This window comes from Carcharhinus amblyrhynchos, chromosome 34 (assembly GCF_965287045.1).
Source record: "Carcharhinus amblyrhynchos chromosome 34, sCarAmb.v2.hapA, whole genome shotgun sequence".
Lineage (NCBI taxonomy): Eukaryota > Metazoa > Chordata > Chondrichthyes > Carcharhiniformes > Carcharhinidae > Carcharhinus > Carcharhinus amblyrhynchos.
In genome coordinates, this window is record NC_137357.1 from 1,172,662 (window position 1) to 1,187,500 (window position 14,839).

Sequence of the window (14,839 nt, forward strand, 5' to 3'; positions counted from 1 at the left end):
CTATATCCAAACACAATTATCCACTAATCCCTCTAACCTGTGCATCCCGGGACACTCAGGGCAATTTAGAATGGCCAATCAACCCAGCCCGTACATCTTTGGACTCTCTTTGCTGTGACTTTATTATAAACTTGAAATCTGGTGTTAATGTAACAACACTTCTACTTTCAGAATATTGAAATTGTTCACCACTCTCTTTACCGTCTCCGAATACTTTATGCGCCCTTTCCAGGAGAGCAGGCTGGAGACGGTGGACAGATTTTTTTTTACCTGAGCAAATCACGCCGACATCATAGGAGTGCGAATAGCCAGAGTAAGGATTGTGGCGAAGGTCACCCCATGGATCTGAGCGACATTTCCGCAGGGCGGTCTCGGTCCCTTCGCACTCAACTTCTGTCGTCACAATGGATCCGGATCCTTCCCCAAAGTGAGCCCCGCGGGGTGCAGAGAGCGCGGTCCCACAGCCCAGCTCCCTGCAAACAACATCGCCGTCCCGCTGGTCCCAGTCAGTATCATCCACAGTCCCCCACTGTCCCCTGTAGTAAATCTCCACTCTCCCAGCGCACCGACTCTGCCCATTCGCCAGTCTCAGCTTCACCGCCTCTGTAAAATACCAAAAAAAAACAGTTCGTCGCCAGCTGATGCAACATGAACCAAACCAAGCATCGAATGTCTCCAGGATCTCAACAAGCTCTTTGATGGGTATAAGTGTTTTAGGCATGATAGGGGAGGGTCGAAAAGAGGAGGGGGAGTGGCGCTGAAAATTAGGGAGCACATCACAGCGGTGCAGAGGGAGGACAATATAGGGGTTCGGAATTGAGTCTCTGTGGGTGGAGTTGAGGAATAGGAAGGGAGCGATTACTATGCTAGGGGTGCACTACAGACCGCCCGACAGCCCGCGGGCAGTGGAAGAGGGTATGTGTAGAGACATTTTGGATTAGTGTAGGAAGAACAAGGTTGTCGTAGTGGGAGATTTTGATCTCCCTGAGGGGGATTGGAAGGTGCCTGGAGCTGGGGGTTCGGACGGGGAGGAGTTCGTAAGATGTGTATTGGAAGGGTCCTTGGAGCAGTATGTAGATAGCCCGACTAGAGAGGGGGCTATACTGGATTTAGTTCTGGGCAATGAGCCGGGTCAGGTGATTGAAGTTGCGGTAGGTGAACATGTGGCTAATAGTGACCACAACCCTGTCTACTTTAGGATACTAATGGAAAAAGATGAGTCTTGTCCTAAGGGCGGGTGCTAAATTGGGGAAAGGCTAGATAAAACCGGATTAGGCAGGAGCTTATGGATACAGACTGGGAGAGGTTGTTGGAGGACAAGTCCACGTTAGGCATGTGGGAGTCTTTCAAGGGAAAACTGAAATGGGTGCAAGAAAGACATGTGCCGGTTAAGAGGAAGGATGGGAAAGGTAGAATTAGAGAGCCGTGGATCACTAGAGATATTGACGACTTGGTCAGGAAGAAACGAAAGGCGTATGTTAGGTTTAAGCAACTGGGAATGGAGAGAGCAGTGGAGGAAGACAGAGCGAGTAGGTGGGATCTCAAAAGGGGAGTTAGGAGGGCAAAAAGGGGGCATGAAATGGCTTTGGCAGACAGGATTAAGGACAATCCAAAGGCGTTTTACTCTTATGTTCAGAACAAAAAGGTGGCTAGGGGAGAAATCGGTCCTCTCAGGGACAGACGAGGGGAATTGTGCTTAGAGTCCAAGGGAATGGTGGGATCCCGAATAAATACTTTGCGTCTGTATTCACGAAGGAGAGGGGCTTGATGTCTGGTACAGTCTTCGAGGGAGCTGTCGACCAATTGAAGGAATTATCCATTACAAGGGAAGAAGTGTTAGGGCATTAGGTAGCATTAAAACTGGTAAATCTCCGGGGCCTGATGGCATTTATCCCAGGCTGCTTAAGGAGGCGAGAGATGAAATTGCTGGGCCTCTGACACAGATCTTTGTCTCTTCTTTGGACACAGGTGAGGTCCCAGAGGACTGGAGGATAGCGAACGTTGTACCGTTCTTTAAAAAGGGTTGGAGGGATAACCCGGGTAACTATAGGATGGTGAGTTTGACGTCAGTGGTAGGCAAGTTGATGGAGAGGATTCTTAGGGATAGAATGTATGAGCATTTAGAGCGTTGCAATCTGATTAGGGATACGCAGCATGGCTTTGTAAAGGGAAGTCTTGCCTTCCGAATCTGGTTGAATTTTTGAGGAGGTGACAAAAACGGTCGACGAAGGACGAGCCGTTGATGTCGTCTATATGGATTTCAGTAAGGCGTTTGACAAAGTCCCTCATGGTAGGTTCATTGAAGTGATTAAGGCTCATGGGATACAAGGCCAGGCATCTAGATGGGATGAGAACTGGCTTGCAAAGAGGAGACAGAGAGTAGTAGTGGAAGGGTCCTTTTCTAGCTGGAAGTCTGCCACTAGTGGTGTGCCGCAGGGCTCAGTACTGGGACCTCTTCTTTTGGTAGGATATATAAATGACTTGGAAGGGAGAGGAAGTGGTGTGATCAGCAAATTTGCAGATGACACTAAGATGGCTGGATTGGCGGGCAGTGAGGAGCAGTGTCTGGCAATACAACGGGACATTGATAGGCTGGTATATTGGGCAGGTACATGGCAAATGGAGTTTAATCCGGATAAATGTGAGGTGATGCATTTTGGCCGGAATAATGTAGCGGGGAGTTATATGATAAAAGGTAAACCTATAACGAGTACAGAAACGCAGCGGGACCTGGGGGTGCAAGTGCACAAGTCTTTGAAGGTGGCAGTACAAGTGGAGAAGGTTGTGAAGAAAGCTTATGGTATGTTAGCTTTTGTAGGAACGCGTATAGAGTATAAGAGCTGGAGTCCAATGTTGCAGTTGTATAGAACGTTGGTTAGGCCGCATTTGGAGTACTGCGTCCAGTTCTGGTCGCCTTACTAGCGGAAGAACGTGGAGACTCTGGAGAGAGTGCAGAGGAGGTTTAACAGGATGTTGCCTCGTATGGAAGGACTGGGTTATGAGGAAAGTTTAAGCAAATTGGGGCTGTTTTGCCTTGAAAAACGGCGACTGAGGGGGAATCTAATAGAGGTATATAAGATTATGAAGGGTATACATAGAGTAAACAGTGGTAAGCTATTTCCTATGTTACAGACGCACAATACGAGGGTCCACGGATTAGGGTGAGGAGGGAGAGGTATAACACGGATAATAGAGGGAGGCTTTTCACACAGAGGGTAGTGGGGGTATGGAATGCTCTGCCAAGCAAGGTGGTGGAGGCAGGCACGCTGGAGTTGTTTAAGGGTTACTTAGACAGGCACATGAGTGGGTTGGAGATGGGAGGATATAGGAGATTGTTTTAAAAAAGGTTCATTAGCATAGGGACGTCCCTTGTAATGTATAAGGATGTGGTATGATACAAAGGTTTTTCTCTTTTAATTCACAGTCGGTCTGCCTTGTTGTCCAACGAGCGGCATACACGCGATAGGTCGTACTTGGCCTGCTCTTGAATGTTCGAGATTAGCCTAGTGCTTCATGTCGTTAGTGTGTGCTTAAACTGGACCAGATGCTGGGCAACACGACAGCTCAGTGACTATCACTGTTTGCTGTACAGACACATGGATTTGGGCCGGTGTCTGTGGGAGTTTGTGCATTCTCCCCGTGCTTGCGTGGGTTTTCTCCGGGTGCTCCGGTTTCCCCCCGCACCCCAAAGATATGCTATTAGGCTGATTGGAGGTAATAAATTGTCCCTAAATTAGTTTCCCTCAATGTGGAATGTCATAAGCATAGATAAGGGTCATGGGTGGAGGGGGGACTGGTAATGTTAAAATGGCGGGGCGGGCTCGTTGGGCCGAAGGGCCTTTTCCAGGGCTGTTTTTGCTCTTTTGTTCTTTGTAATATGATACATATGAAGCGGGAATATGGATTGAAGGTGGGAACCATTCGTAAATCAGTTGGAAGTTGGAAGCATCATTCGGCTGCGTCAGGGACGAGTTTCGATAGGTGTTTGATTGATTCAATCCACACAACTCAAGACCGCCATGGTCCACGGTCCACCATACTGCCTGGTCTAATATAGTGGAATCCCAATCCGAGTGTGGATTCGGCATCTGTCACCGCTGTTGAACCCGGGCCGCCCTGCTGCAGCCGGCTGAATGGGACAGTCAGGTCGTCTCCAGCCCTTCCCGGGGCGGGAAGATGGGGCGAGTTCTCGGCGGAACCCTAATTTACCCGTGGTGGAAGAGCCATAGAATCACAGTGCATTTCAGCACTGGCTGGTAACTCGGGAAGTGAAAATGTATTTGCAAACGGCAGCGGGGCCACGTTGCCTCTCACCCTCCTCCTCGGGGACCTTATTTATTGCCGTTCTGAATTAAAGATTTTCAGGAAAACATTGCAAGAACACTTTCCTTCACAACTGACATTGAACCAAACCATTGAACGCGAAGATACTGAAATTGTCTCAGGGATTTATCATTCAGTTGGATGGATTAGTGCAGTAAAATGTCAGATATGAACTTGGAGGGTGATTACCTGATGGATCAGCCTGGCTGTTCCCTGGTCTGCCTGAAATGAAATTTTGAAAATTAGTCTTTGCTGGAACACGAGATGAATGAAACTGCCAAAACGATACATCATAAAGTCAACACCGAGGATCTGTGTTATTCCTTCAGTGTATGATTTGCAAACACTTGATGTTAAAACATTTTAGTGAAATTTCCATACCCATAATATTATGGCCTATGAATATCCTGATCTCATTTTTTTTTATATATGTGTATTTTAACCAAGTGTTATGTATTCCCAAACAGTAATATTTTGTATCAGTCAAATCTCCGAATCACTTGTAATCCCGAGTTTACATAAGAGAATCAACAGGGCAGTGACTTTGTCTCCGGTTAGATTGCTGAAAATTATGACTTGATACACAGAGTAACAATGATAAATTTACTCGAATATCTCTGCACCACCATCCACAATACGGACAGTGTGTCATTTATTTGCAATGCAGACAATTCTCAGCTATCCTTATTCACTCTTCACTAACAGTATCACACAACTTCCGCTTAAGGTGAACGCATTGCCGGAATTGTGGGATAACATTTCAATATTTACTCAAAATTTCACAAGTTCTATGGTCCAACTGGAATCTCTGGACCGTCTTCCCCCATTCCGTCTTTCTATATTTTCCTCCACTTTTCAGCTTTTAGTAATTCTCCTCCTCAACCGTGGACCCATTTCATGAAGAAATTATACAGAAAAGTACAGAAACAAACGCTTCGGTCCTTCAAGTCCCTGTCCATCATGATACACAATAATAATAAGAAACATAAGCCCTATTTCCGCCCGCTTCTTTCTATTTCCTCCTTATTCTTTTACCCACCCAGATGCCACATAAATGTTTCTCATGTGTCCGCTTCTATCACCTCCTCTGGCAGCGCGTTCCAGGCATGCACTAGCTCCTGAGCTGCTCTCACACACCTTACTTAAACTGTCCCCTTCTCACTTTACGCCTGTGCCCCCTTTCCTACTGAACAGATCACGAATGGCACCAACAAGCAGTGAAATAGAAGGTGCTGGTCATAAGCCTGATTTTCTGGAAATACCAGCCATCACCTGAATCATTTGTGTACCGTGTAGATGATACACAGCAGCAAATGGCCAAAACTCATTTGGCAGTTCATTCCAAACCCGCGATTTCTACCAGCTAGAAGTACAAGGACAGGCCTACAGCAATGCACAGAATTGCACATTCCCTTCTAAGTCGGTCAACATGCTGAGTTGGGACGATATGGGGGTTGTTTCATTCTGGTGTGAGCTCAATCCCTAATGTCTCTATCCCTGCACCAGTGCATCATGTACTGCAGCCAGGCAGCAAAAAAACAGGTTCAGACATCAATTCCTGAAGACATCTGGGCACAGATAATAAATGCTGTCATTGTCAGGGACATTGCCTGACTTCACCAGAGATAGCATAATAATAACTAAAGTGCAAAGGCCGTGGCTGAACGTGGGGTATTAACATTATTGAAAGAGATATAGAGACATGGAAAGTTGGGTACTGTAAAATGTAGACCCATTTCAAGATCACAAAACGTCATTAGTATAAAACAGTAAGGCAGCAGATGTATCTGCCCGTGACTGAGTATTCGATTTGCCAACGTTTTATATTAAACTATGAGACCTTACACAGAACAAAAACATGTCAGTATTACGAGTAGAACTAATTACACAGCATCGTATTTGTAGTTCAAAACCACCATTAAACATTGGAAACGTTGAGCTCGCAGCAGGAAGGACAGATTAGGAGTCGCTAGTGGAAGCATAATTTCCAAATATATGGCCACACAAAACTAACACTTCCCTGACATAAGACATCACATTTAGAATATAAGCGGACATTTGCTCAAACTTTGCGAGGCAGGGTGATTTATTTCCAGGGTCTGGAGGACGAAGCTAATGTGTAAAATGTTTCAAAACATTTTACAAATGTTTCAAAATATTTTACAAGGAAACGGTGGAGTTCGCCAATCTAGAATGAATAACGGGTTTTCATAGCTCATTATAAACAACAGAAAGCTCAATGGATATTCAGTGTGTCTGGGAAGAGACTGACAAGTATCCAGTGATTGATACACAAAGCTGATGTTAATGTCTGATTTCGAAAGCTTTGTTTTGTTTTCTAAAACCCATTTTTCCGAATAACAACCAGAAATACTCATGCTGCAAATTCGCGCAAGAAGTCGGATTTTTCACTTCGCTATTATTTCGCTGGTGCGACTGATATTAAGTATATTGCTTGATCTGCCAGTTATAGCAACGTTGGTCCCACTTAGATTTAATATTTAACTTTTCAGTGTTTACAAACGTTCCCATTACTCCAACTGAAAATAATTTGTAAAGAATTTGTTTAACATAGTTTAATGTGGAAAAGTGTGAGGTAATTCACTTTGGCAGGAATAACAGATGTGTAGAGTATAGGGCTAACGGTGGGACTCTGAATAGTGTGGATGAACAGAGGGATCTAGGTGTATGTGTACATAGATCACTGAAAGTTGGGAATCAAGTAGATAGGGTTGTTAGGAAGGCATACGTTGTCTTGGCGTTTATTGGTAGGGGGATTGAATTTTGGAGCCGCAGCGTCATGTTGCAACTGTACAAAACTTTGGTGCGGCCGCACTTGGAGTATTCTGTGCAGTTCTGGTCCCCACATTATTGGAAGGATGTGGAGGCTTTGGAGAGGGTGCAGAGGAGGTTTACCAGGATGTTGCCTGGTATGGAGGGGAGGTCCTTTGAGGAGAGGCTGAGGGATTTGAGGTTGTTTTCGTTAGAAAGAAGGCGGCTCCGAGGGGACCTTATTGAAACATATAAGATGATGAGAGGTTTAGATAGGGTGGACAGTGATAGCCTTTTTCCTCGGATGGAGAAAGCTAGCACGAGGGGGCATAGCTTTCAATTAAGGGGTGGTAGTTATAGGACGGATGTCAGGGGTAGGTTCTTTACCCAGAGGGTGGTGAGGGATTGGAATGCCCTGCCTGCTGCAGTTGTAAATGCGCCCAGTTTGGGGGCGTTTAAGAGATCCGTGGATAGGTTATGGATGGAAAGGGTTTGGTTTAGGTTAGAGGGTCATTGCTTTTTAACTGGTCGGCGCAACATCGTGGGCCGAAGGGCCTGTTCTGCGCTGTAATGTTCTATGTTCTATGTTCTATATGGCAGCTCACTGTACCACAGGACGAGCATACAGCTCCTCCACTGTGAAATATCTATCCCAAATTGTGTACACATTCTATTGATAGTAACTATAACTATTACTGGGATTCTGCAAGCGGTTAATACACGTAGATTCCATTTGGCAATGTATGTTATTCTAACAGTGGCGGCGATCTACACCCAGACTGCGCTGTTCAGCTAGAATTTCAATTCATGTCTGTTCCGTCGGTGCAACAGACCCAGTGGAGTATTTAGTTCTACCTGCCGCCGTATCTGAGTTTGATTCAGTGGTAAATCTAATTTTCTTATTCACTTGCTGCTGTTAATTGAGACTAATGAACTGAAAATGCATCTTTGCTCAAAGTATATTGTGGTAATTTTCGACATGTTAAGTCAGCGATTTCAATATTCACGTCATAACTGCGAGCTAACTGGGGATTCAGTAGCAACAAAAAAAACCTAAATTTTAATGAGATGTGATTACTGAGCAAGGGATTAATTGCATGGCAACATAACATTTGTTCTGCTTTCTTTATAAGACATGTTCTTTCAAGTGACTGCAAAGCCCAAACAGTATTTTTTTTTTTCGCGGATTCTCAGTCCTTTACTGTGTGAAGAGTTTGATAACAGTAATGGGGCGCTTCTCTATCAGTTAACCAGCATTTTCAGTGGCATTATGATGAATGAATATTACCAAAGAGGCACGTTGGGAACAGAGTGAATATGAACCAAGTCAATGACTTTTATCGGGACAAAACTACTTGGCCTGTGGAAGGAGATGAAAGAACAGGTCTCGATCTGCCACAGAAAACGGCATGAGACAGAGAGAACATGAAAACGTGGCATACTTTTGAGAAATAAAAATAATTAGAAACTGAGAGAAATTACTGCGTAGAAATATTAATTTGACACATTCTGGTAATATTCCGGTCGGAGATATGAGGCAATTGAGCAACAAACGTCACAAAGCAAATCATACATATTTAGCTAATTACATTATCAACATAACAAGATAAGTATTTTCTTCATATCAAAGAAATTAATTAATGACATTATGAATTGTAATTCATACAAATGCGTTAAAAAGCATTATTCACAGACTTAGCCCAACACTATGAGGCTGAGACACCTATTTCAAATGATCTGTCTGTTTTCTCTCTACACCGGGTTCAGACGGAAATACTGAGAAATATCAAAGAAGTATGTGTGGACGGTCCTCGCCAAAATTCCTGCAAATCAAGTTATCCGAATACAGGTTTTGCAGTGATATGTTGTCCAGCACAAGTGCGGCATTTCCATTCAATTTTGTATTTAAATCTCAGGTTGCCGTAAGTCTCGGCCGAGAAGTTAAAACATGCATTAATCAGATGGTCTACATTCTAAATATATTTGAAAGGAAATAAGTTAAAAAGAAACAGGGATTCTAAATTATTCACCAACTGAAACGTCTGCTACTTAAATTCCCAATTCCAATGCACACTTCTTAACAACGAAGGAAGCATTTGAAAAAATTAGAGCTTATTCCCTAAGTGCAGCGGAGAATCCAAAACACAGCTTAAAAAAAAAACACATAATTATCCAGATTGAGATTTGACAATCCATTTTGATGTCCAACTCCAATTTATTTATTCTGCACAAGAATGTCAGGTAGACGGCGATTAAATACAACTTCTGTTGGGCACATGTGACCTCAGAGCAATATTCGGCCAATGTGTTAGGCTCCTAGGTCCAAAGTGACTGTGCCGAGTGGAATATAATAAATTCACTCTAACCCCACTCGCCTGTTCTTGGCTCCTTTCTGCGTTAGAATACTTCAAACGCATAAGTAAGTATGTTTTCAATGTGCTGAGCACTTCTTCATCCTCCAGCTTTTTAGACACTGAACTCGCCTCCTCTCATTGTAAATTGATGTACATTAATATCCCATTACCTCCAGATGACACTTATTCTTCAAATCATCAACTTTCCCTTACATCTGTCACTAACATTTTTATTATGAAATCTCTCTCTATATAAATATAATATGTATACACATAAACGCATGCTAAAATTTTATGCCAGTGAATTATCAATAGACATCGGGATACTTTCAATCAATAATAACTCACAGTTGAGAAGCTGCAATGCAATTAGAGTCAGGAAGGAGCGCAGCATCGTCCCGACTGTCGGTTACTGCGATCAGACTTGACTATTCACCGAGTTTTGTACACCGGTACCGGGCTGCCCTTCCAACACTTTCTGAAACACCAAACGCTCCAGGAATGAATCCTTTGTTCAGAAAATAATATTTCCTCCCATCTGGTTAATTAATGCTCCCATGTGTGAAATGTAAATTGCCGTTTGATAAAAGATACCAATGACAGTTCTATCCACCTCCTTCCCCTGTGCGGCAAATGAGGCCTACATTTTTGATAAGGAAGTGAGTCACTAACCCAGCATCGGATCATCAAATCATCATATCTTACAGCACAGACACAGGCGAGTGAAGGAAATGTATATGGAAAATGTTTGCAAATCATATTCGGCCTCCACTGGATTTTGTACATTTTTTGCACTGTTTTACCACTTTTTTCAAAGGACAATTTCCGAGGAACAGTTGAAGGCAGTGGAGAGGATAAGAGTTAAAATTTCCAGGTTAAATCCAGGGGAAATGGACTGCTGTGATGTGGAGAAAATGCATAAATTGCATGTCAGATCCAATCACTTCCCTCAAGAAATCTGTGAGTGAGTGTTCTCACCGACAAGTCCAATCCAATCGGCTGTTTAAGAATCCTATGGAGTCCGAATACAGCCTGAATGTACAACCTGATTTTCACATTTTCACAAGGGAAAAGTGTAGACATTTCACTCCAGCAGCAACTCAAGCAAGAAGTTCAAATCTGTATTATATGGAATTGAAAAAAAAATGTTTTTTTTCCCGAGTGGAAACACAACTTTTGCTCCTTGCTCTTAGAACAACCTCCAAAGTTTTTACTATCTTCTATTTGGAGAACAATATTCTAGGAAGACAGAAAGCCCAATTTATGAATGTTTTTAATATGTAACATCTCTATCCGGAAATCTTAGATGAAATGCTTCTGTTAAAAGACTGCTGTTCTCTATTTGAACTTAATTACTTTTTGAACATACTTTAGAAGCACCATTACGTATCTGAGCGATTTTGCTGCCTCCGCCCAGTTTAGAGTGACAGAGTTCGGCGGGACTGTGCCGCTCAGAAATATTTCTTATTTGTTGTACAAATGTAATTTCATTTTCATGATCAACTTGAGTCATTTGAGTGAATGTCTTTACAGAGCCGCGTTTAGAGAAGGGAAGCCCACAAACATATTTGTTCCATACAGGAAGAAATGATTCCTGAGAAGCTGAGCAATTGGTATTGAGTTATACTCTGTGCCATCCCGAAGCAGCTCACTGTCTGCGCAGCCTCAGAACACTCGCTGCGCAGTTGCTGAACCGACAGGAAGCACCTGGCCTTGTGGCCAGGTCTCTGCTCGCATGTTAGTCGCTGTTACACTTTAATACTGACAGATTGCAAATGCACATTGTAACTTGTGTCGGGCAGTGCACTGGGACATGTAAAACTTCAAGTACCTTCATAAATTCACCAGCAGCATAGAAGATAATGACATCTACAAATATTCCTACTTATCCGAGACTCTCGGAATTGTATGCCGCTAAACCTTATGAAAGTTAATTTGCGTTCAACAAATTTGAAATCAATAGTGTGAGCTTGAACCTGGGCTGCATAAATCAATAGACTACACATAGACCTTTGCCACTCTAAGACGCGGAGGGTCCACCATTCAGCTCCAAATCTATTATCCCTCAGTGCTCCCCCCGTGGACACAGCAGACCGGGTGCACAAGTTCATATATCGTGCTGAGATGAGAGCTGATAAGAACATGGGATAAACTGTGTCCTCTCAGATTCAATGTTACAGGCCGGATTCTGTTCGCTCTGTCATTTCAGGTTCAATGTCACAGTCTGGCTGTATTCACACTGTCCTTTGAGATTCCGTGTCCCAGACCTGGCTGGATACACCCTGTCCTTTGACCGTCAGTGTCAGAGGCCTGGTTGGGATCACTCTGTCCTTTGAGATTCAGTGTCAAATGCCGAGCTGTTTCACTCTGCCTCAGTGTGACAGATTCAGTGTCACAGGCCTGGCTGTGTTCACGATGTCTTTTCAATACAGTTTCACTGACGTGGTTGGGATCACTGTGTCCTTTCAGTTTGAGTGTCACAGGTCTGACTGTATACATTGCATCCTTTGATATTCAGAGTCACAGGCCTGGCTGGATTCACTCTGTCTTTTGAGATTCAGTGTCTGAGGTATGACTGGGGTCACTCTGCCCTTTCAGATTCAGTGTCTTAGACCTGGCTGTCGTCAAACGGTCATTTGAGATTCAGTTCACAGGCCTAGTTATGGTGAGTCTGTCCTTTCAGATGCAGTGTCACCGGCCTGTCTGGGGTGACTGTGTGATTTGAAATTCAGTGTCACAGGCCAAGCAGTGTTCGAAATTTTATCTGAGATTCATGGTCTCAGGCCTGCAGGGTTCACTCTGTCCATTGAGATTCAGTGTCACAGGCCTCACTGGGATCAATGTGTCCTTTCATACTCTGTGTCACAGGCCTGGCTGGATTCAACCTGCCATTTGAAATTCAGTGTCAAAGACCTGGCTGGATACATTGTTTTCTTTGAGAACCCTGTCACAGGCCTCGCTTGGTTCACTCTGTTCTTTGAGATTCAGTGTTACAGGCCTGTCTGGGTTATATCTGTTCTTTGAGATTCAGTGTCACAGACCTGTCTGGGTTTTCTATGTTCTTTGAGATAGTGTCACAGGCTTGGCTGTGTTCACTCTGCCCTATCAGTTTCAGTGTCATGGGCCTGTTTGGGCCCACTGGATCCTTTATGTTTGAGTGTCAGAGGCCTGGTTGGGTTAACTCTGTCCTTTGAGATTCGCTGTCACATTCCTGGCTCGGTTCAATGTGTCATTTGAGGTTCAGTGTCACAGGCTGGTCTGGAGATGGAGAGAGTGTGGTGGCTTACTGAGTGCATTGAGACAACATCACCCCCTGATGGAGAGTCAGGTGGCTGAGTGCACTGACACAGCACCAGCAGATATAGTGTGAGGTGGATCACTGAGTGCACTGACACAGCACCAGCAGATATAGTGTGAGGTGGCTCACTGAGTGCAGGAGATAGCATCATCAGCGGATGGAGAGACTGAGGGGTAACTGAGTGCAGTGAGAGAGCATCAACAGCAAATGGAGGGGTAAATGAGTGCATTGAGTCAGCATCACCAGTAGATGGAGACAGTGAGTATTCTAACTGAGTGCGGTAAGACAGAAAGACCAGGAGATGGAGACAGTGAGGGGCAACTGAGAGGACGTGGACAGATTGCTGGAATGTGGTAAACGAAAAGGATGTCTGTGGGAGTTGAAACTGGGAAAACGGAAGGATAGCAGCAGGTTACGACGTTGCTCGCATGGCAATCACCACATTTTATCGTTTATCATTCATACATTGAATATATGTTTTGAGAACAGTGAATATGTTTTGCAACTAAAAGGAACGATGTGTCCGTTATCTCAAGTCCTGATCTGCTCTCATCTCAACATTATAAGTCAACTTGTGCACCGGGTCTGCTGTGTTCATGGGGAACACTGAGGGATAGTACACATGGGACTTAATAGTAGGCCAACTGCAACAAAGCGTGGCAAATGTCCATTTGTTTTCTATTGATTTAGACAGCCCAGGTAATCCTTTTAATCTCAAAACAAAGATCTCAATATTGTTGAGCAGTGATATTCAATAAGGTTTGGCGACACACTATTCCTGTAGTCCCTGGGTAAATGTATGAATATTTGTAAGTGTTATTCTATCATCTGCTGCTGGTGAATCCATGAAGGTTCTAGAAGTTTTCCATGTCCCAGTGCACTGCCTGGCAGGAGTCCAAATGTCCAATTTCAATCTGTCAGTATTAAATGCTGGAGTGACGAGCTTGCCAGCAGAGACATGAACACAAGGCCAGGTGTTTCCTGTCAGTTCAGCAAAACAGGAAAACACACCGCCAGTGTTCTCAGGCTGCAAAGACCACGAGAGACTTCACGGTAACACACAGTTTCACTGAATGTGTATCGTTCAGCTTCTCAGAAATAATTACTTCTTGTCTGGAACAAATTTATTTGTAGCCTTCTGTTCTCTTCACACGGCTCTGTAAAGACATTCACTCAAATGACTGTCAAGTTGATCATGAAAATTAAATTACATTTGCCCAGCAGGTGAGTAACATTTCTGAGCGGCACAGTCCCTCCGACCTCTGTCACTCTCAACTGGGCGGAGGCAGCAAAATCGCTCCGAGATGTCGCAGTGGCCTTTATAGTATGGTCGAAAAGTAATTAGGTTTTGTTTTAAATGAAGCAATTCATCTAATATTTCCTCACAGCGGCTCGACATATCGGGCAACATCTGTGATTTCCCTGATTGTTAGATTGAAAGAGATTTCAAAGATAATAGCTCGTTACAGCCCTGGAGGGAATCGGAGAGAGAGACAGACAGCCAGAAAGAGAGAGAGAGAGAAAGATGGAGGTAATGGGGGAGAGAAAGAGAGAGCGGAGAGAGACAGACAGGGAGGGAGAGAGAAAGAAAGGCAGACAGGGAGGGTGAGGGGGAGAGTGAGGGGAAAACAGGATAAGACAGCAAGAGATGTAGCTTGGTAGGGCGAGCTGCGGGAAGCGAAACGGGATCATCGTGACTGAAGCCGGGAATTGATCCCAGGTCCCTAGAGCTGTGAGGCAGCAGTCATTACCATTATGCCACCATGCTCCCCTATATATGATAGTACAATACTGAGGGTCCAGGGGAGGGGTGGATTTCACTGTCTCAGCCCCTCTGTGCCTCATTCTCTCTCAAATAAAAAAAAACTGAACACAGCTGGCCACACCCTCTGGGATCTTGCTGTGCACCACACGGATTTTGTTCTAAAAACGGTTTGGCTTAATTTTACGAGTGAGTGAAATCCTCTCTGAAAGATTAAAATGATGTGCGCGCACACGCACGCGCGCGCGCACACACACCCACACACACACACACACACACACACACACACAGGGTCATGAGTGGCGAAGGGGGCACAGAGCATGTGAGAGT

At 44.3% G+C, this 14,839-nt stretch overlaps 2 protein-coding genes across 2 annotated transcripts in view; both read right to left on the bottom strand.

Moving 5' to 3' along the window:
• The window catches only part of LOC145361224 (scavenger receptor cysteine-rich type 1 protein M130-like), a 253,499-nt gene that overhangs the window by 92,235 nt on the left and 146,425 nt on the right, over nt 1–14,839 (bottom strand). The window lies entirely within an intron of this gene.
• The window catches only part of LOC145361209 (scavenger receptor cysteine-rich domain-containing protein DMBT1-like), a 100,426-nt gene that overhangs the window by 14,238 nt on the left and 71,349 nt on the right, over nt 1–14,839 (bottom strand). Inside the window, exons 9-10 of the mRNA XM_080216848.1 lie at nt 14,388–14,401; nt 271–592 (exon numbers count right to left, since the gene is read on the bottom strand). Coding sequence (XP_080072974.1) covers nt 271–592; nt 14,388–14,401 — 336 coding nt within the window. The remainder of the gene's footprint in view (nt 1–270; nt 593–14,387; nt 14,402–14,839) is intronic.